The sequence below is a fragment of the Lutra lutra genome, chromosome 1, assembly GCF_902655055.1.
Source record: "Lutra lutra chromosome 1, mLutLut1.2, whole genome shotgun sequence".
In the NCBI taxonomy this organism is placed as follows: domain Eukaryota; kingdom Metazoa; phylum Chordata; class Mammalia; order Carnivora; family Mustelidae; genus Lutra; species Lutra lutra.
The window spans coordinates 49,674,288-49,697,022 of record NC_062278.1 but is presented as its reverse complement, the minus strand read 5'-3'; the positions used below and the strand labels follow the sequence as shown (position 1 = coordinate 49,697,022).

The 22,735-nt window shown below is 35.7% G+C and overlaps 1 protein-coding gene across 4 annotated transcripts in view; it reads left to right on the top strand.

Moving 5' to 3' along the window:
- ABI3BP (ABI family member 3 binding protein) overlaps positions 1-22,735 on the top strand; it is a 268,734-nt gene that overhangs the window by 169,809 nt on the left and 76,190 nt on the right. For 2 of the 4 annotated variants that reach the window (XM_047723232.1, XM_047723241.1), the window contains 2 exons: positions 13,319-13,393; positions 17,293-17,367. In XM_047723232.1, coding sequence (XP_047579188.1) covers positions 13,319-13,393; positions 17,293-17,367 — 150 coding nt within the window. Of the gene's footprint in view, positions 1-687; positions 748-1,699; positions 1,784-3,165; positions 3,223-4,251; positions 4,312-4,969; positions 5,054-5,664; positions 5,725-7,939; positions 8,015-8,851; positions 8,909-9,574; positions 9,647-10,336; positions 10,385-11,139; positions 11,206-13,318; positions 13,394-17,292; positions 17,368-22,735 lie in introns of all 4 variants that reach the window. The other 2 variants (XM_047723248.1, XM_047723222.1) reach the window with 2 other exon arrangements.

The window sequence follows — 22,735 nt, the reverse complement described above, 5'->3', positions numbered from 1 at the left end:
GTTGAGCCCCGTGTCTGGCTCCCTGCTCAGCAGGGAACATGCTTCTCCCTCTCCCACTCCCCCTGCTTATATTCCCTCTCTCTCCCTCTCCCTCCATCAAATAAATAAATAAAATCTTTAAAAGAAAAAGGTAGTAATAAAATCAGAAAGAGTGAGTATAAGTGAAACCAACCAAAGGAGAAAGTATTAACTGTAGTACTAGTATAAAAGATGTCTGACTAGAGAGTGATAGTCAAATCCTTCTGAATCTTGATTGGTCTATAGATTCTCACAGTGGAGATTCTTAGGCATCTGATGGAGTAGTTGAGATTTGATCAAGTGGACATCAGTAAGCTCTTTGTTGCACATGAACGCATATTTCTTTGCTTAGAATGAAGGGGTAATCTGCTCAATTCATCATGCTGTAGCTCCACTTTCCTCCCAAAGTTGTTAGCAATATACGCACATCCCATTTTGACTTATTAGTTAGAATTAGATCATCAAAGGAGGAATAAGGAAATCGTTACCTCACTTAGGTATGGCCAAATTTTAGGAAATCAGAGGTCTACGTTTTTTAGTTGAATAGTTTTTAGAAGTTGCTACATAGTTCTAGAAAGTATATGATTAAGATAAATTTTGAAATAAATGTTTTTAGGGTTTTTAAAATTTTAAACAATCATTTTGTTTATTTTTAATACTTTTGGTCAGTTCCTACTGCAGACCTTGAACCGGTTGTGTTGAGAACTGAAACATGGGTAACAACACAAGGTAATAACACATGCTCCTCAGTAAGTGCTTTCCCTTCTGATTCTCATACTCACTCCATCAACATCATAGATACATGTTCTTTTGCTTCATAAGGACTACATTGTCCTCTGTTGTCACTCCATAAAATTCTTCATCCTAAAAGTTTTGAGAACGCTGACTCTTAAAACAAGTTGTCCCTTGTTTTTAAGAGAGCCATGCATAAACCTAACTCAGATCATCTGTTGTACAAGTAACCATCTAAAATTGTTCCATCATCTCATGTGCATTTTAACCATGTTTTATTAAAGCTGGGTTTAAAAAGCAGTTCTTTTGACTCTACTGACTGTTATGGTATCAGGAAGTTTCTTTATGCATCTGAAGTCCTACCTTTTTTAAAATTCTCTAATATCTGGGGCGCCTGGGTGGCTCAGTGGGTTAAAGCCTCTGCCTTCGGCTCAGGTCATGATTCCAGGGTCCTGGGATCGAGCCCCGCATCGGGCTCTCTGCTCGGCAGGGAGCCCGCTTCCTCCTCTCTCTCTCTGCCTGCCTCGCTGCCCACCTGTGATCTCTATCTGTCAAATAAAAAAAAAAAAAAATTCTCTAATATCTGTCCTTTGATAAACATTTTAGTTAATTATATGGCCTTATCTTAGTAAACTATCACAGAGTTTGTATCTGACCATGGCTGCCCCATAATATTTCTGCAGCAGGACTTACCTCTTTTGTTCAATAGAAGAGAACTACGAACACTACTTCAGTTCTTGAATTAATAACTTAATTCTGTATGACTCATTCTCAATGAAATTGCCTTTATAAAAGAATGTATACTATTAAGGGTGAAAGTTTCAAACTGAAAGTTTGAAAAGACAGATTTACTAATGTAGTAAACTTAGAAAATCTGGAGTCATGTGTCATGCTACCTTTAGCTTCTAAACTATGGACTCTGTAGTAACCAAAGGTTTTCTTTCTTCAGCTCCTAAAACATCAAAACGGACCCGTCGTCCACGTCCCAAACATAAAACTACACCAACTTCTGAAGTACCTAAAAAAAAACTGGGTAATTGTGGGTTTCTGGTTAAAGGAGTAGTCTTAGCAGCTCTTGGGAGTCTGGGATTGATGCCGGAGGGAGAAGAGATAGCCCTTGTGATCCCAGTATTGGTGAAGGTACTAGTTGATCTACAGTGATCCCACCATTGACTTAACAAAGGAAAACATTGTTTGGGAGACCTCTGGATGTTTTTGGGAGGGAACTGGATTCCTTGTGCTCTGTGCATAAAGATCTTCTGTTTTAGTATATATTTTATTTACTCTTGCTTATTTCATTCCATACTTCTCTAGAAGACAAAATGTCTTAAATAGAACCAATCATTTTTATTTTAAGAAACATTAAGTGCCTTTCATTTCCCCCTAGAGCTACATCAACAGCTGTGAGGATATCACAGATGTAGATGGCTTCTTTTTACTTCTCAGTCTGTAGTATACTCAAAGTTAAAACCTGCCCCAATAGGAAATATTCAAAGATTGAACCAAGGCAATGTGTCTGTGCCGATCAAGATTATTTTTTGCAGGTTTTATGAACATCTATGCATTTAAAGAGAGAGAAGTTTGTGAAGGACAGGAATAAGAAGTTAGGAAGAGAGTGGGAAATCTTAGAATTGAACTGCTTTTTAGAAAGCAGGTATTGAGCCCAGCTAGAGGACACAGGTTTCCTGGAATAAGGGAAGTTCTGCTTCTAAGTGGTAATGATAGTAGTGAGTTTAGAAGGGCCTGTAAGAGCAGCTGAAGAAAGTTCTTGAAGGTATGACTCAGAAGTTTGGATCTGAACCTAGAAGCATTAGTGATCTTTCCTGCAACCTCTTCCACATATATAGGGTACAACATTTTTTTGTGTAGAGCAGAGAGCTGCTCTAGTTGGCACCACACACTGAGTGGTTGTTCCTTATCCTAATTAGCTGAATACCTTTGCATCATGTGAGTTCTAAGACTATTTCTACTTACGAGTTCTCAACAAGATGAACATAGTTCACTTTGCTTTGTTCTTTTCTATGCCTCCTTTCAAACATAAAACCATTTACTGTATCCATCTTATTTAGACATCCTATCTCCTTAAAGCTTCCACAAAAAAGCCAATAATTGCCAGAACGCTTTTATTAGTATATATCTGGTAAAATGTTTAAACAAGTTTCCTAGGGCAATAGTTGGAATTAGGTACTTAAACGACTAAGAGAATTTTGTATTAACTTTGAGATGCTTACCAGATTATGTAGGCTATCACTATTTCCTAAAAAAAATGTTTACTCGGTTATACAGTGACCAAATCTTTAAGTACTTAATTTCAGAAAAAAATTTAATTGCTATACATTTATTGAAGCAGTGTTATACTGGTTAGAATTAATTTGCTGACTTTTCACAAGTGTTTATTTCATTGCTTTTCATTAGCTCCTACTACAGATCTTGAACCTGGCCCTCTTAGAACTAAAGCTCCAGAAATCGTGGGTAATGAGAATATGTGTCCCTCAAATAGTGCTCTTCCTGCTCATTGTCATACCACTGTAGCCACAGGTCCTGCTGCATCTTAAAACCATTTTAACACCCTATGTTGTCTTCCATTGCAGTCTTCATCTTGAAATTATGCTAAACTCTACATCAAGTCGTGTTTAAGTTAAACTTAAGAAAACTGTGAATCTTCTATTTTCAAGGCGCCAAACTGCCATGTAACTTGTTCATTGTTGTTTCATGTGATTATATGTATGTGCTGAAACAGGATTGACTACTTTAAGCTTTGTTTCAAACATGAATTTCCATCTATCCCTTATATGCCCTGCTTGTCCTTCATTGATTGCAGAAATACCATGTTCTTTAATCATATTACTTTTTATTGTATTAAGATTTGTGTGATTCTATTGATGGGCCTGTTTTTTCCAAAAATGATGTTTTTAGTTAATTATCAAAATTATAATTGTGCCTAAGTCTTGAAAGTTTAGATGATAGGCTTTCATTATAGAGTAGGATGCTTCTTTCTTCTTTGCTAAGAGGGTTTAACAGTGTTTGTTAACTTTTCTTGAGTCAAAGACTACTTTGAAACATTGGTGATCACACTGTTTTATGTACTGATCCTCATGCTCTCAAATAAATAAGTTCATTATTATATATATGATTATTTAAATAATAAGCATTTGTCTCAACTTGTACAGAAGTACAAGTAGACTGACATACTTTTTCCAGTAAAGTTAGAAAAGTATAAATATATATAAACGTGTAAAAAAGTTTGTTTAGCAAAATTTTACATATTAAAAATAATCAGATAATCAAAACTTCTAGGAGAACTTCTTAATGATCACAGTGATATTTAGCAGAGTACAATGTTGTACCTATCTTGTGAGATTGATGGGTGCTTTGCCAGAGTGTGGTCAAATCTTCAGAGTGCTTCTTTTCTGTCAGACGCGAAGCTTAAAAATTGACTTTTGCAGTTAGTCTTCAAATGAATTTTTAAAATATCTTTGGTTTATTATTTTTTTTTACTAGTTCCTCCTACAGCCCTTGAACCCATCACTCTTAGGACAAAGACTCCAGAAACTACATTAGGTAATGGTATTCTGCATTCTTCAACAGTTTTTTCCTGCTCATCATCAACCCACTCTATCATAATCATAATCACTTTGTCACCAGCTTTATAAAACTGTCTTGTCATCTGCTGTCCTTCAACTTTATTTTTTTTTCTTCTTAAGGGCTTTTAAAACTCTTAAAGAAGTCTTCTATTGTTTTTGACAGTTATGCATGGACCTGGGAATATCTGTCAATCATGTAATCTTGAACTTGTATCATGTACTCTTCTCTAAACTGGGTTCAAATTTAAAACTGAGTTTCAAAGTCTGTAATGTCTGTATCTTCTCCTGACCAAACAAATCATGACAGCTCACACGGTATTATAAATTCTTTGGGACAGTTCTATTTCTTGGTATGAACCTACAACCCTACTACCTACAGTGTGGCTAGAGTCCTTACCTATTTTTAAAGCTAGACATTTATGAGATTGCTCACTCCTTGACTTGACTCTGTGTGTGAGATTTGTCTCTCAAGAATCTTCAGTGCTTAAAACAATAGTTAACAAAATAAGAGAAAATATTTCAACCTTGAAATATATATGCCTTGAACTTCAAGGCAATATAATGTATTTTAGAAAATTTTGAGTCCTATTTCCAAAACTGTCTTCACTGGAGTAATCTGAAGTTTCATTCTTCAGCTCCTAAAGCAGCACAACGAACCCGTCGTCCACGTCCCAGGCCTAAAACCACATCAAGCCCTGAGGCAACTCAGACCAAACAGGGTAAATATGTTATGTCATGGTTTGAGGGGTGAACCCTAGCAGTCTGTCTCAGTGGGGTCTCAAGGAAATGTCTCTGATGGAAAGTAATAGTCTTCATGTTCCCTAAAAGTCAAAGAATGAATTATGGTTAGCAACTAATTCTTGACTGAAATTTTTGATCTCTTTAAAGATGTGTTAATAGCAAGATTGGCATAATCAATCATAGTTACTTATTGCTATATTTGCACTTAAAAACATGATCTATTTATTGTGGTCATGATTATATAAGCATAAGTATCTTTTTCAGATTTCAAAAACAGCAACAAGTTACTTTCATGCATATTTTCATATCTATTGCCTAAACAGCATTTCCAAAGCAAGCTTTCATATTGGTTAGAATCAGAAAATCAAACACCTAAAAAAACCTCATGCAGAATTTAAAGTTTGTGACTGCCTTCTAGAACGGATAGTCCCCAACTAGTATGACCAAATCCTCAAAAAGAAATTGCTTCCTGTCAATTCAAAAGTTTTTTTAAAAAAGTTTGTCATTTGAAACTAATGTTTTAAAAAAAAATTAAGATTTTCTATGTGTGTTTAAACTTTCTCATGTTCATGTTGTCGCATTTGGTTAGTTCCTGCTACAAGCTTTGAACCTGTTATTCATAGTTCTGAGACTCCAGAAACAACGTTAGGTAATGATATGCTTTTTTACTCATTAAAAACCTACTCCATCATTGACATGGCTAGGGTTGCTCCTGCTTCCTTAGACTGCTGTTGTTCTGTTTCCTACTTACCTTCTGGGTAGTCAAGATTCTTAATTCAAGTGCTACCTGTTGTTTTTAATTTTTTATTTTTTAATTAACATGTAATGTATTATTAGCCCCAGGGGTACAGGTCTGTGAATTGTCAGGTTTACATACTTCACAGCACTCACCATAGCACATACCCCACGTGAGGAAAGCTATCTGCCGTGAAACCCCCTTTAAAATTTCATTACCTGATCCGGGGCTACAAAATGATGATAATTAAAGATCATGAAAATTTTCTGAGCAACTTACTTTCTATGAGATTTTTGAGACAGTCTCATTTTTCCCTTCCTATTTTAAAAGATGATTTATCCCTCTTAAATTATCCCCCCACCCCCGCAAAAAGAAATGCTTCCTAGAAGTGCTAATCCTAGTAAATATAAGTTACAGGCTTTCCTCACCATGGATGAATTTCGTTATTCTTTATCTCCCACCACAGTTTAGTATTGGTTCTTAATTTTTACTAAGTAGGAATCTCTGAGTATCTAATTATATTAGTATCTATTCCTATTCCTTAATTAATAATTTTTATATTATTTTGGTTCTCAAAATACCCTCAGTAGTGATATGAAGCAAATTAGATTAGTAAAGTAAAAATTTTCGAACTTAGGTAATAAACTCAAGATAATTTAATATGTTTTAGAAAACATAGGCCTATGTACAATGCTTTTGATGGTTTCTGGACCTAGAAATACAATAACAACCCAAGATTTTCTTCCTTTAGTTTCAAAAATATGAGGGAAAAATTCATTCTCCTCCCAAACTTTAAACTTCCCAAAGTTTCACAGTTGAAACCAAGAAAGTCAATGATTTCTAGTTTGAGTCCTTCCAGCTTATTGCCGCTGGATCCCAGGATTGACAGTAATGTGGCTTGTTAACTTTCACTTCCCAGCTCTATGCCTTCTAAGAGAAAAGAGACACAAATATTGATTAGCATCTTTACAATTGCATGTTAACCAGAAGGTTCATGGTTAGGGAAGATCTAGGGTAGCCAAAATCATCATGTGCCCTGCATAAAGATTGTCTCCAACAAAAGATGCATCTCGTTCTATTCTCCTACCATTTCATTTATCTTTTTAAAAATTAGCAATACTCCTTTGGCTTAGTAAATAAAAATTTCCTTGCCTTCTGTGTTCCCGGCACCATATTAACAGTTGAGTGGAGTGAGGTGAGGTGAGGAACAGAGGTAGAGATCAAAAGTAAGAACATGTTTTACTTCTTGAAAAGAAGACAGTGTAATTGTGAGGAAACCTTGTTTCCAAGGGGTTTCTGTTGTTTTTTTAGATATAAGGCAATTTGCTTACACAAAAGCAATTTGTTTAATAGAGTGGTAAAAATATAGAGAGAAAATACTTAAGTCAAAGTTCTGTGTGGACTGATAAGAGTTGGGCTTTAAAATAACCAATTTTTTTTGCATTAGTAGATGGAAGGGTAGGAATAACAAAATAAAAACTCAATATCTATTGAGGTTACCCAACGGGGGATTCAAACTAGAACACAGAACAAAGCACTCCTAGATGGTACTAAACATTTTGGTAATGACAATATCATAAAATCAGTGGTAGGAATCTCTTAGAAAGCCCTTGTGGGAATTCAGATTCAGATATAATAGTAAGAACCCATTTTATTTTCAAATTTTTATGTAACAATGTCAGATTGTAAATCTTTTATACTTTGTAGGCCATTCAGTCTCTGTCACAACTACTTGATTCTAATGTAGTATCTCAAGTGAAGGCAACCAAAACCAATATGTAAATGATATGTAAATATACCTTGAATCCTATTAGTTTGTGGGTGTGGTTGTGTTCCAATAAAACATTACTTGGATTTTATATCATTTTCACATGTCATAAAATATTACTCTTAATTTTTTTTGCATCATTGTAAAACACAAAATCCATTCTTAGCTCACAGGTCAGGCAAAGGGCTGGATTAGGAGGACCATAGTTTTCCAATTGTTGCTTTAAATAATGTATACTCTGCATGGCTCTCCATAACCCTATGATTTTGAAGATCTATGCATTTCAGTTCATTGCTACCTTTATCTAAAATCTGTGAAATATCCAAAATTATTTTGACAACTTAGATGCTCTTCTTTCAGCTCCCACTGAACTGCAAACTCTTATTTTGAAACAAGTGACATCATCAAGCCTAGAAATGACACAGAGTCAACCTGGTAATTAGACTGTTTTATCTGTCTGGGTACATTGTAAGCTTCAAGGGACATATTCCAAGTGTTGATTTCCAAATATAAAAAAGCAAATAATACATTTAATAACTCCATATATTGTACATGCTCTTTCCATGACTGCCTATTGGTATTAACTTAGTAATTTATAGTAATTGCTATTCAACTGCTTAATATATTTATCTTCATTTTATTGTGTTTACTCTGTATCACATAAAGAATAATCAAGTATGTGATTAAGTAGTCAGTAAACCACTCAGAAGAACTGATTTTATTCTTCTTATTTTTCACTAAAGTTTACAAAATTCCTCTTTAGGAATAAATTTTTGTTCTGCTATGTGAAAAGAATGCTAGTTCAGTTGCAACCATCAAGGAAAGTGAAAGTGCTCACTTCAGTAAAGATAACAAAACCAACCTATACAACATTGCCCTTCAAAATTAAAAACAAATATTTTAAGTTAGCAATGAAGTTGCTACCCCTGACATATATTTTGAAACATAATATCTTACTTTTATCTAGTATAGGATTATAATTTCTTTTCATCTCCTTTGTGCATCCGTAATTAGTTAAATGGCATTTTGGGGCTCATGAACGGTGAAAGGTATGATTGTTAATTGTTACCTACAACACTTAGAAAATTGTGACTTTAATTCAGTTGTTGGAGCTTCCCTTAGTATTATTAATAATATCGTTATTGTCATAACAGCCAACATTGAGCATCTATAAGTGCAAGACACTTTTCTAAATATTTAGTTTGTATGCATTCATTCAATGCTGGCAATAACCCTCCTTGATCAGTTGTATCATTTTGTGTTCTTTGCTAGTTTCTGAAGTCCTGGAATCGATTACATTAAGCACTGAGTCATCAAAGGAAGCTCTAGGTAAAAATGTTTCCCAATGAGAAGTCAAATATATGTGCTTTTCCATCTCATTGCAGAAGTCATCTTTGGATGACCTCACAGTTTGTGACATTTCATAGCTCCTCACATCTTGTCTGGGCTCATCCAGTGAATCTTAAAAGTCGCATGTTACATACAGCACATTGTGCAAGTGCCTGCTGTATTTCTATGCAAGTTTCACTATTTCGTTAACTCCCTTTCACTCTGAATGTAAGATTTAATTTTTTAATATTCTAATCATTCTTTAAATATGAATATGCACATCTTAGTTTTCATGTTTATATTCTATTTAGGATTCATCCCTATGCTTTTCAAGGACTCACTCTTTGTCTTTTTCTTATTAGAATCCTTAATCAAAATATGTAAGGAAGTGACATTACCTGCTTTGCTCCAGGTAGAAATTGCTGAAGACACTGCCTGTTTTGGTGTGTGTGTATGTGCCCACACTGAACACTGCCTTGATTTTCTGCCTTCATCTCTGCCCTCTTAAATTGCAGTCATCTTCCTAATCTACCTGAGTGTTATGTATTCTCATGAACGCATTGACTTAAGATAACTAACTTCTGTTTTCAAATTAAATACAGTTTTCTATGACAGTGTGTAATGCCCCGCCCATCACTAACCAGCCATTCCCTGTTTATTCCGTAGCACCAACTGTAACAGATTATCTGTATCCCTCTGCCAAAGCACCACTCAGTCCAGAGGAACCAAAGACTGGAGGTGGTAAAAGTTTTCATGCTTTGATTCATTTGTTCAACAAAGTCTTTTTTTTTTTTTTTAAAGATTTTATTTATTTGTCATAGAGAGAGAAGCGAGAGTGAGCACAGGCAGACAGAGTGGCAGGCAGAGGCAGAGGGAGAAGCAGGCTCCCTGCCAAGCAAGGAGCCCGATGTGGGACTCGATCCCAGGATGCTGGGATCATGACCTGAGCCGAAGGCAGCTGCTTAACCAACTGAGCCACCCAGGCGTCCCTGTTCAACAAAGTCTTAATTAGCATCTGTTATGCCCATGGAACATGGAAGTTCAAGCTGTGGTACTTGTTCTACAGTTGAATTCATTTGAAGAGCAGTAGCTTCCAAAGTCCTTGGAGTCTTCAAACTACAATGATAAATGATCTCTGAATACAGAAATTCTGACTTCTCTGTAGTATCAAAATATTGAGGCATAATAGCTTTTGACATTCAGTTAATGACAATTAAAACATTAATATTAGTTGGAAAATTAGTATGACAGAATAGGATTTCCCCTTTGGTTATCTCTCTTCTCTTCTCTAAATCCATTGTCCTAGCTGTAAAAATATTATGCAGATTCCTAAGAGAATGAGGTGTGCTGATATCCAAGAAGGAAATAGTCGACTATAGCTTAGCATCTTGAAGTTTTCTAAAATTGTTCTCCTTTGTTTTGATACAGTTGTGGAATCTATTACAAATGTGTCTGAACCACCCGAGACCACACTAGGTAATGACATACACCACAGCAGCTTTTGTCCTCATCACCACCATCACCTGACAACCTCAGTTTCTCTTTCATTGTGAATTCATGTTGCAACATCATTCTTTTTCACAGCAGCTAATTTTCTTTCTAGGTGCTTCTATTCATAACCATTGCCCGAAAAGTCTCTTCTGTTTTTTATCTAGATGTTGGTCTCTTTCTGTACTTAAGTCAGTGAAACTGTTGAGCCTAAAGCATCTTTTTCCTAACATTAAACATTCTGCCAGCTTGTATTGTGTTGAATATTTCAGTTTTCTTTTTGTATGGTGATCCATTTTATACTTTCTGCCCTAGCAACATACTTTCCATTAACACTCATTCCATGACATTCATTTACATCTTTGACTTTTTTTTTCTCTAATTTTAAGTGAAATCCAATGCTTCTTCACCAACTCATGCTTTAACATTTTTTAATACTTTGGTTTTCCCTTTAAGGTTACTACTAAATACGTCTTTCTAGGATGGTTGAGGAGGTATTAGTTTGAAGTGAGGATTTAAAAAGTAAGGAATATTGCTTACTTTGAAAGAATTTTGGAATCTAGCATCTCAGCATTTTTTAAACTAAATGCATTATGAAGAATTAGGAATGCTATTTTGCTGCAGAGTTACAATTTTCTTTCTTTGTTTTTAATTGTTGCCATCCTTTCTGTCATCTATCTGTACTCAAAATTTGTGAAGCACTATCATAGCCCCCTCCAGGTACTTTCCTTCTATTACCATAGAGACATCTCCTCAGCCTTCCCAAACCATAATCCTACCCAGCCCAGATGAGCCTTCCACTGAGCCAGGTAAATATTATTTTGTATTTCATGTAGAAGGTGAGTGTTTGCAGAATTTATTAGAATGGAAAGACAGTATGGGCATTATAGACATCAGAAAGCCTAAGTTAATTACTGTGCTCACATTCTTTGATGGGTGATCCTATTTTTCTGATGCCCGATTTCTCCTACCCATAAGCTATAGCCATTCACATGGCAGTATTGTGAATATTCTTCAGGATATGGCCAAAAAACCATTCTCTGCTACTCTGCCAGTGTTTCAAACAGGACATAGTAATGTTTCTGGGGAAGAACATTTATATTCCATTTTTAAACATAAATATATATCCTAATTTTAAATACTTTATCATCTTGACTAGAACTTTTACAAGTTCTGTGGTTATGTACAGAATATCTTAAGGTATCTACGTTGTGTTTGAGATTAACAGAAACCTCCAGAAATAGATTACACTGTGCAAAACACATAAAGGGGTACAACCGGCCAATCACCTTATCATTACTCAGGTCTTCTATTTATTTCTAGTCTTCTTCCTGCAGCAGTTTGGCCTTTCTGCATGTAAATAAAAGAAACTAAGTCAAACCATCTAATTGGCAAGTCATAAAAGCAAGTTACTTGATGGTGGAATTTAAAATATGAGACAACAAATCACCAACATGAATAACTAAATGTGCTGCTTCTTACATGAAAAAATCCTTTCAATACCTATAGGCTTTTTTGGACTGATAGTTTATTGAAAATAAGCCCAAACTTGTGTTTTGATTATCATTAAACTACTTCACATGGGTCTCTTTCCAAAGGAGATATTAATCTTAATTTTATACATTGTCCTTTAAAATATCTTATTAAATTTTGCCTATTAAACTTTACAGTTTTAATTTTTATTGAAATTTCACACTAACTGCATTAACAACATCTGTACCAGTTACCTCTACATTTTCCAAATTTTCTTAAATAGCTGTATTAATGGATACAATTGAAGTGTTTAATTGGGAGTACTCTTAGTGATACCTACCTCATACCCTGGGAGAAGCAAAGAGCCCATCGGAAACCTCAGCAAGGAAGTTGAGACTGAAGAGAATCAAAGATTGAAAGAAACTCTAGAATCAGAATTTCAAGACTGGAAGAGCTCTTATAAGAGTCCTGTTATTTTGATGGGGAATGTGAGGCTATAGACTGAGTGATTAGCAAAGGGAGCTCTAAATCTTCAGGCTCCTAGACCAGTACAATCTCCTGCATATCTTGGTGTTCATTTCTCCACAGGCAATGCCACTGAAGATTTCATGGAAACCACTGCGTGCAGACTGTTTAGAAATTTCTAGTATCTAAAAACTCTTATTTTCAGCAAGCTTTCTTTAAGGTGCCTGAAACTTGGTGACCTTGAAAAAACATTTTGTTTCTCCTAAGCTGTGTATATTAATCACGCTTGAGACAATCCAAATGAGGGGTTTCCACAAACCACAACCCCATGTTTGATTTTTTCATTTCCTCCAGCAGAATATACTTCAAGTTTTCTTGATAAAGATACAATTGGTTGTTACAGTGAATGTCCTAGAACTACTTTAGGAATTGTCCAAGAAAGGAATAACTTTCTCAGGAATGTATCCTTTCATTTCTGTTCAGTTTTTCTTCCCCAGTCTGACCAATGAGAACTGTGTTTTGTTTAATGAGATTTTCCATTAGCACTGCTATTAAAATACATTTGTTTTCTAGGTGAATTTGGAATATAACTCACTGCCTTTGTTTTTCAAAGAAATTATAGTTATCAGCACTTAAAATATTATACTGGGCTATTCTGGTAAAATGGTATAAACTTGTAATAAAGAAGAATTCTTGTTACCATGGAACTTATTTTTAACCTATTGAAAGGTATTTGAAGTAGATATTTCTGAAATTCCAACAGTTTCATTTGTCAGCTGAGTATCTTGGACATCATATAATGTACTTTACTGTTTTGCTTTCCATTATAATGATATATTTATCTTCCTGTATTTTGTGGTTCTTTGGGAACTTTAATTGCATTAATTGCTGTGTGTCTAGGTCTTCATCTTTGAGATCCTAGAGGCTTAGATGCTGTAATTCTTGAAGTGCTCAAGACTTCTAAACCTGTATTCTTTCTTTTAGCTCCCAAGCAAGCACCGCGTGCTCCTCCCAAACCAAAAACATCTCCACATCCAAGAATCCCACAAACACACCCAGGTAAATAGATATTTTAGATTCTGACCTGAAGAGTTTGATATTAGTGGAATTATTCTTTTGAATTATGGTTTACAAGAGTTCTTAACTCTTGTAAAATGAATCTTCCTATGAAACCTAAAATATAATTTTGTTTATTTTTGAACTTCATTAAGTATGTTATTGGAATAGCTTATTCCAGAAAGCTTCCCTATGGTTACATTATTCGAAGAGGGAGCTGGAGAAGAATGGAATTTCTTAAAAGAGTAGACTGCCTATTCCCATTGCCTCTCTGAGCTTGAGAACACCTGTCCCTTCCATGGTCCTTGAATGTGCCTCCTCCTGCCAATCACTTTTTTTTTTTTAACTTTGAGTAGATTTTATTTAGCAGTATGTCATGAAGATTTGTTTTATATGTCTATATAGTCTCTCCTATAATACAATGTTTATATAATATTGCTTTGGTGCTTTTGCTGTAAAAATTTTCATAAGGATCCAAACAAGAGTCATTATAAATTATATTGCATTTTTTCTAAGAGGCTCTTATTTGAATGATCAATCTAACCCTAACTTCTTAACCAAGATCTTATCCAGTTTCTCCAACTGCCTTGGGGGATCTCTATTGGGGACTACTGTAATCTTGACATACCTCAAAACAAGTTCATCATCTTTTCCTCCTTTCAATTTGTCATTTACATCTCTGGCAGGTTCTTGTTATTTTATATCTAATTTTTACTCCTCTTCCTTATCTAGCCTCTGCAGTCCATTTGTTAATAAGTATGATGCATTCAATTCTTTCAAACATTTCTAGCATTGGTACATACGCCAAGCATGTGCTTGGTCATGCCTTGTTTGTTGTCATTGATCTCCTCTTTTCTCTAATTTCAAATAATATCACCCCTCAATGTTTAAGCAATTAATTCATCTCATCAGGTAGCCACTCAACAAATATTCATTGCATGCTGACTATGTGCCAGACACTGTCTCACACTATGTGAGACAGAATTGTATCTTTCCATGGTCAAGGAATTTACAGGCTAGCCCTATTGCATAAATTTTTAAATATCATTTATACATGGTCTGCTTCCAAAAAGTATTAGGGGGTATACCTCCCCAGTTTGGAAGAAAAGGAATTTTCTCTACCACTTACAGTCTGGGGAAAGAAAAATGGTAGCAACATCAAAATTATGCTCAAGCAAGGTAACAGTTCTGAATTCCTACCACTAATCCTTTAATCATATCTCAGTATTCTTACTGAAAGAAAAAACTCTGTAGATTTGGGCATAATCTTTAATATCTGATTCTGAGATAAATTTTGTCTGTCACTTTTTTCTTTAAAGGAAAATTCCTTAAAAGACTTTTCTATGTTCTACATCTAGCTAATGATTTTAAATCTGTTTTAACATATTTTAAAATGTGTTTTATTTAATTATTAAAGCTTTGCTATGAATATAATATAGGTACGATACATAGTGTATAAAAGGTACCAAGGCAAATATCTCCTGGAAGAATAAGAAAGTTAAAATAACAGTAAATACACTTGAAACATTAATCCATAAGAAAATAGTTTGAAAAACAGTGATTAGAGAGTAAGTAATGATTAATGAAGAGAATAGGAATAAAAACAGGAAAACAAGTATATTAAATTGATAGAAAATTAAAATCTGATTTTAAAAACACAACAGATAAAGTCTCCCAGCTTTTTATTTAAATGTAAGGCATAAAACAGAAGTAGCAGAGAAAGGAGAAATCAAGAGAAGAAAGAAAGCATGAAAACTTGTTGAATGTTGGAAAATTAGAAATGAAAAGTAAGAAGTGGTGAGAATTAAGACTTTGGAAATATAAATTACTGGTTAATAGAATTTTTAAAAGTAAAGGAGATATGAGGTAACAAGACATTCATCATTTTCTTTTTCAGCTATATATTCTGTACTTATAAAAATACTTAAAAATCAGGATCTTTAATTTCCTATTATTATAGTATATTCTAAAGTTCAAATTTGTTTAATTTTGATTTAGACTTTGGTTAACTTTGCTCAACAAGTTATGTAATCAGAATGGATAGATTCATGTGCTCAAGGCATTCTACTTTCTCACCCTGAAATTTGGCGTGGCTGCCTGCCTCTAACAAGAGAGCCTCTGGTTCTGTCCCAGTAGAGGCACCTCTCAACCCATCAGTATCTCCCAAAGAAAGGAGCTGCAACTCACAAACTTTTGGTTTTGTCAGTGCTACTTAATGCAAGAGAAAGATTTGGAAAAATCAATCTTGAAAAAGAAAATGAATTCTAATTATTCCTCTTAAAAGTGGGTGAAATTAGGAATCTCCTTGCCTAGGGGAATGAGCTTACTCAATTTATCCTAGCAATACAGAAAGTCTTTATAGTCTTTTAAGGATGTTTTGTATAAATATTCAAATCTTGGTACCTTCTCCCTTACTTTGGCAAGCTCTTATAATTTCAAAAGGCCATTTGGGTGGGAGAATGTCCTGTGCATCATATAATACCAAATGCAATTTTTTACTATTTTACTTTAGAGGGATCCATGACAGTAGTGAATACAACTTCAAGTGCAACACAATGTGTCCATCCACTACTATTCTCAGAATGATATTTCACAATCGGGCATACCACCTTTCTTCCTGTTTATGCTTAGATGGCAAGATTTAAATCTGTACTTGGCATTTGAGGTCAAAGTGGAATAAAAAGTTTGGTACAAATCATCAAGAGTATTTTGTCATTGAATAAAGGCTTGATTTTGAGATTCCTATGTTCATAGGTAATAGTCAACAACCCAATTAATTTTATACCTAGAAATCTTATAACCATCAAAACTCTGGGTGCTTCTGGCTTGTGTGGGGCAAACAATATGAGCAATATGGGCAAACAATATCAAAATATACTCAGATGTGTAATTTGTCAAACTTGTAAAAATCAGTGTCAAATTTATAAAAGTCTTGTAGAAGTGGAAAAAAAATTAATTATAGTCCTATAGTTTTCACATCATTTTGACATTGCTTATTTAATTCTCCCAGGCACCCTTTGGGTTAGGACAGGTTTATTCACCTAAAAGATAAGAAACAAGTTAAAATGTGACCTCAGTGCTGGGATCCAGAAATCCCAACTCTTTGGAACTAGTGCTCATGTCTAGACCTTAGCACTTAGTTCCAGTCTCATCTCTATACTTAATTACTGTGTAACCTCAGGCAGACTGTCACTAACCCAAACCATTAAAGTGGAGCTCATAATTCCTTCCTTCCATCATTATGGTAAGGATCAAAGAGCACAGTTCTTCTAAAACCACTTTTGAAATTATAAAATGAGCTATAAATAAATTAGACTTTTTTTTTTCTGGTATCTGTTACATTAACAACTCATTACTCCAAAGAAACAGTTGTGGGAAGACCATTTTAGTTTATGAACTTGCTCATTTAAGGATTTATGTGGGGCCTAAGAATTTAAGGGGGTGTAGAATGTAAGCCTGCCCACTCTGGCCCCTCCTGCTTCCCTTTCTGCTGTTGCCTGAGCTGACTTTAAGCTTGTTTTATGCATGCTTCATTGCCTTCTACTCTGACTTGACTAAATTCATCTTCATAGAAAGACATGAGACTGGGTTTGAGGAGTCAAGCAAACATCCAGAGAGGAAGAACACATCTGCATTAATTTGTTATTGCTTCAAAAAAATAAAAAATAATTATCTCTTCTGAAAAGATTTCCAAAAAATAAATCCTCCATCTTACCCTTATGCTTAGTCATATTTTGTGGTTTCTCAGACATCATTTTTCTAAAAGCATCTGGAATTCTGAGAAATGTTCAGAGTTTAAAGTTTATTTTTCTATCTAGTTCCCATTTCAGTACTTTTCTTTTTAAGTCAGGATTGGGAGATGCTGAAACGAAATGACTCATGATCTAAGTTCTCTCTTTCAGCTCACATGGTGTCCCAGCCTATTACTTCAAAGCCAAAAGCATCACCAAGTCCAGAAGTATCATATACTCTGCCTGGTAAATGATTTATTTCATGTTTAAACCAAATTCATTCCCCTGTCACACTCTGCTGCAATGACACCTGAGAGCTGATAGGTGTAAGGGCAATATTTCACCATGTTCTGACACCATGTTGAATCATCCATGATATGACCATCTCAGAGCTTCCATAGGTTATCTATTTGCATGTAATAAGCAAATAGATAAGCTATGGAAGGTTAGATTAGATTAGATAACCTAATAAGCTACTGATTCAATCAAATGTCAGAGAATTATGCCAAGGGTAGACATTTCCTTTATAACTAAAGTTCTCATATTTTCTGTCTTATAAAAAAAAAAAAACCATTGAGAATGATATTTGCGGTGGGTTTTTCATAGATGGCTTTGATAATATTGAGGTATGTGCCCTCTATCCCTACACTTTGAAGAGTTTTGATCAGGAAGGGATGCTGTACTTTATCAAATGCTTTTTCAGCATCTATGGAGAGTATCATATGGTTCTTGTTCTTTCTTTTATTAATGTGTTGTATCACATTGATTGATTTGCGGATGTTGAACCAGCCTTGCAGCCCTGGAATAAATCCCACTTGGTCGTGGTGAATAATCCTTTTAATGTACTGTTGAATCCTATTGGCTAGTATTTTGGCGAGAATTTTTGCATCTGTGTTCATCAAGGATATTGGTCTGTAGTTCTCTTTTTTGTTGGGATCCTTGTCTGGTTTTGGGATCAAGATGATGCTGGCCTCATAAAATGAGTTTGGAAGTTTTCCTTCTATTTCTATTTTTTGGAACAGTTTCAGGAGAATAGGAATTAGTTCTTCTTTAAATGTTTGGTAGAATTCCCCCGGGAAGACGTCTGGCCCTGGGCTTTTGTTTGTTTGGAGATTTTTGATGACTGTTTCAATCTCCTTACTGGTTATGGGTCTGTTCAGGCTTTCTATTTCTTCCTGGTTCAGATGTGGTAGTTTATATGTCTCTAGGAATGCATCCATTTCTTCCAGATTGTCAAATTTGTTGGCGTAGAGTTGCTCATAGTATGTTCTTATAATTGTCTGTATTTCTTTGGTGTTCGTTGTGATCTCTCCTCTTTCATTCATGATTTTATTTATTTGGGTCCTTTCTCTTTTCTTTTTGATAAGTCTGGCCAGGGGTTTATCAATCTTATTAATTCTTTCAAAGAACCAGCTCCTAGTTTTGTTGATCTGTTCTATTGTTTTTTTGGTTTCTATTTCATTGATTTCTGCTCTGATCTTTATGATTTCTCTTCTCCTGCTGGGTTTAGGGTTTCTTTCTTGTTCTTTCTCCAGCTCCTTTAGGTGTAGGGTTAGGTTGTGTACCTGAGATCTTTCTTGTTTCTTGAGAAAGGCTCGTACCGCTATATATTTTCCTCTCAGGACTGCCTTTGTTGTGTCCCACAAATTCTGAACCGTTGTGTTTTCATTATCATTTGTTTCCATAAATTTTTTCAATTCTTCTTTAATTTCCTGGTTGACCCATTCATTCTTTAGAAGGATGCTGTTTAGTCTCCATGTATTTGGGTTCTTTCCAAATTTCCTCTTGTGATTGAGTTCTAGCTTTAGAGCATTGTGGTCTGAAAATATGCAGGGAATGATCCCAATCTTTTGATACCGGTTGAGACTTGATTTAGGACCAAGAATGTGATCTATTCTGGAGAATGTTCCATGTGCACTAGAGAAGAATGTGTATTCTGTTGCTTTGGGATGAAATGTTTTGAATAGATCTGTGATGTCCATCTGGTCCAGTGTGTCATTTAAGGCCTTGATTTCCTTGTTGATCTTTTGCTTGGATGCTGGGTATTTACCCTAAAGATACAAACACAGTGATCCGAAGGGGCACATGCACCCGAATGTTTATAGCAGCAATGTCTACAATAGCCAAACTATGGAAAGAACCTAGATGTCCATCTACAGACGAATGGATAAAGAAGATGTGGTATATATACACGATGGAATACTATGCAGCCATCAAAAGAAATGAAATCTTGCCATTTGCGACGACGTGGATGGAACTAGAGGGTATCATGCTTAGCGAAATAAGTCAATCGGAGAAAGACAACTATCATATGATCTCCCTGATATGAGGGAGAGGAGATGCACCATGGGGGGTTGAGGGGGTAGGAGAAGAGTAAATGAAACAAGATGGGATTGGGAGGGAGACAAACCATAAGTGACTCTTAATCTCACAAAACAAACTGAGGGTTGATGGGGGGAGGGGGTTGGGAGAGGGGGTGGGGTTATGGATATTGGGGAGGGTATGTGCTATGGTGAGTGTTGTGAAGTGTGTAAACCTGGCGATTCGCAGACCTGTACCCCTGGGGATAAAAATATATGTTTATAAAGCTGTTAAAAAAAAAAAAAGAAAAGAAAAAGAAAAAAGAAAGGATGAATACCCAAGTTTTGTAGCAACATGGACGGGACTGGAAGAGATTATGCTGAGTGAAATAAGTCAAGCAGAGAGAGTCAATTATCATATGGTTTCACTTATTTGTGGAGCATAACAAATAGCATGGAGGACAAGGGGAGATGGAGAGGAGAAGGGAGTTGAGGGAAATTGGAAGGGGAGGTGAACCATGAGAGACTATGGACTCTGAAAAACGATCTGAGAATTTTGAAGGGGTGGGGGGTGGGAGGTTGGGGGCACCAGGTGGTGGGTATTGTAGAGGGCACGGATTGCATGGAGCACTGGGTGTGGTGCAAAAATAATGAATACTGTTATGCTGAAAAAATAAAAAAAATTAAAAAAAAACCTACCAATGTTAACTAGACTATGTTCAAATGGTTCACCAAAATAAGATAAAATAAAGAATTTCAGGGGTTTTTCCCATAAAAATGTGATAAAATGTTTTGCAAACAGAGGAAGTGATGTTTACCCATTATCTTTGATTCCGTAATTTTATACTACCCAGCACTGAGGGGTTTTCTCGGTTAATTTCTACTTTATCAGTTCATGTAGCAACAACTTAGGTTGAGAAATAAGAAATTTCACATACATAAAAGATTTATTTAGCTACAAATCTGTCTCTTGCCTATCATCTGAGAAGGACTTTTGTCCATTTATGGGGAGAATAATTTTATATTGGTGGGAGTAGTTGGTGTGAGAACTACAAGGACCCAGATATTTCCTGAGTCTTGCCACCAATGTTCTAGATCCTCAGTGACTTTAGGAAGCCACTGTAAGAGGAACAGTTCTCTCACCAAACAAAGCTAATTTTTACCTAAGGTATCTGGTAAAGGCTATAATTTTTTCTTTCTTTTTAATGGCCCAATTATTATAAATTTCTACATGCTCCTAGAAGCCTACAGAACATTCCTAGAACCAAAGGATTTCTAATCTGCAGCATGAAATGATGGCATTTTGGAAGCAAGGCTGAATTCACTTGCTGTAAATGTTTTCCAGACTTGTAAGTGGGGTTTCCACTGCTATTATGAGGTAGTCCGGTTGTTGCAGGTGGCAGTAGGCCAGAGAGAGGCTCCTTTGCTCTGAAGTCTAGAATGTCAATTTGCACCACTAAAGGCAACAGCCAGTATTATAAACAGCAAGAAAAAAAGTTGATCTTCCCACTTGCAAAAGGTCAACTTCTCATTTTCATTTGCAGGGAAAAAAATGTCCCAGAAATTGAGTCATTGACGATCACCATAGTAGGTTTGAATGATTTTGTGTGCTTTTCCCTTTTGTTAGAGTAATACTGTTGGTCCTAATGTGACTTAATATCCTTAAACCATAATGAATACTAAACTCTATCTAATTGTTAAATATTTTTCTTTTTAAATATCCATTATTTGTCTTAATTTCACCTTATTTTTTCACAGAAATTTGAACCTTAAGTTTGAGCACTAGAATACTGGCACAAACTACCCCCTGGAGCCTCCATTGGGCTTATTCTGTTGACTCTCCAGTTCCACATGTTCATTTAGGGTCCCATCTCTAAACCTGGTTCTCATCCCACCATTTATTCATCAGGGGCTCCCCTGCTGCTCCAGGGGTGTGGTGCCTATAGGAATAATCTTTGGTTTTTTTCACGAGTGTTCAAACAGACTAGGTTCTCTTGGGTTCAGTTTCTGGGTCATATCTAGATGCAGGTTTGCCTCCTAATGAACCCAAGACCTTGTTTACAAGCTCCTGTAGGTTCTATATCAGAAAGCAGAGGAGAACTTGCACATAGGTTTAATATGTACTGGTGTCCTAGAGAAATAGATGCTCTGTAAAAGTCTAAAAATGTCAAATGTAATGCTGAAATCAAGACAGTTATGTTTTATTACAAGGTTTATCTCAAAATTTATTCTGAGAAGTATCAGAAGTAACAAACTTGAATTTTCGATCTGTATCCATTAAGTCAATCTGGGACTGGCCACACAGATCTTCCATTCTATAGATTCCTAGATATAGCACAAGTCTCATCCACTTAGGCTTTTAAAAAATGTCTTGCAGCCACTCAGTTGAATTCTCTCTATACCATTTAATGAAGAATCTAGACAAATTGAACCCACATGCTGTGTCCAGAACCAACACAGAACTGGCTTTTCTTCAGATCTGCCTCAGGAATGATTTCAAATTCAGAGCAAGGACTTACCCTGATACCTGGCTCAATAGAGCTGTGCTTTCTTTGTAGATATATTTCTAAACAAAGAGCTCTCTTGGCTTCGTGGTGACTCTTATGTCCCATAGGTATCTGGATACACCTCAGTCATTGGAAGTGAACCAGACAGATTTCGGCAAGTTATGCAATCCTCACAAATGTTGTATGTGACTACTTTCTGGTAAATTCCAGTTCACAGGGACACTTAAGCATTTTCACTGTTAGGAAATGAAGGAAGAATGCTGAAATGCCTTTAGAAATGGAATCACTTGGATGTAGGCAAAGACTCTTGCTATGGTGAGGAGGATGATACTGTTGCTTCTAGCTTGGGCAAGTAGTAGGTGACAGTGCCACTAACTAAGGCAGAGAACACAGTGATGAATAAGCACTTGTGTTTGTGCATACTGGGTTTGGAGGGCCAGTAGGACTTCCAAGTGGGGATGTCTAAGTGGTGGTCAAAATGTATTTAGAGATTTCTAAACTGAAAATATGGGGTATAGGTGTGGGAGTCACTTGTTTACATCAAGCAGGTTATTAAATTTTGTGTGTGAATGACATCACCCAAAAGAAAGTATAGACTGAGAAGTTAGAGATCAAAGACTTGGGGGACAGAGTTATATTTAGGAAATGGATAGGGGATGAGAAGCCAGCAGAAGTTGCTACCAGAAATATAGTAGAGTATCAGGAAGAAGGGCTTCCGGAGGTAAGGCAGGGAAGCGTGGTCCACAATGACAGTTTGAAAGGGATCAGAGGAGATGCTGGACTTGACAGTGCAGAACCAGAAACCCA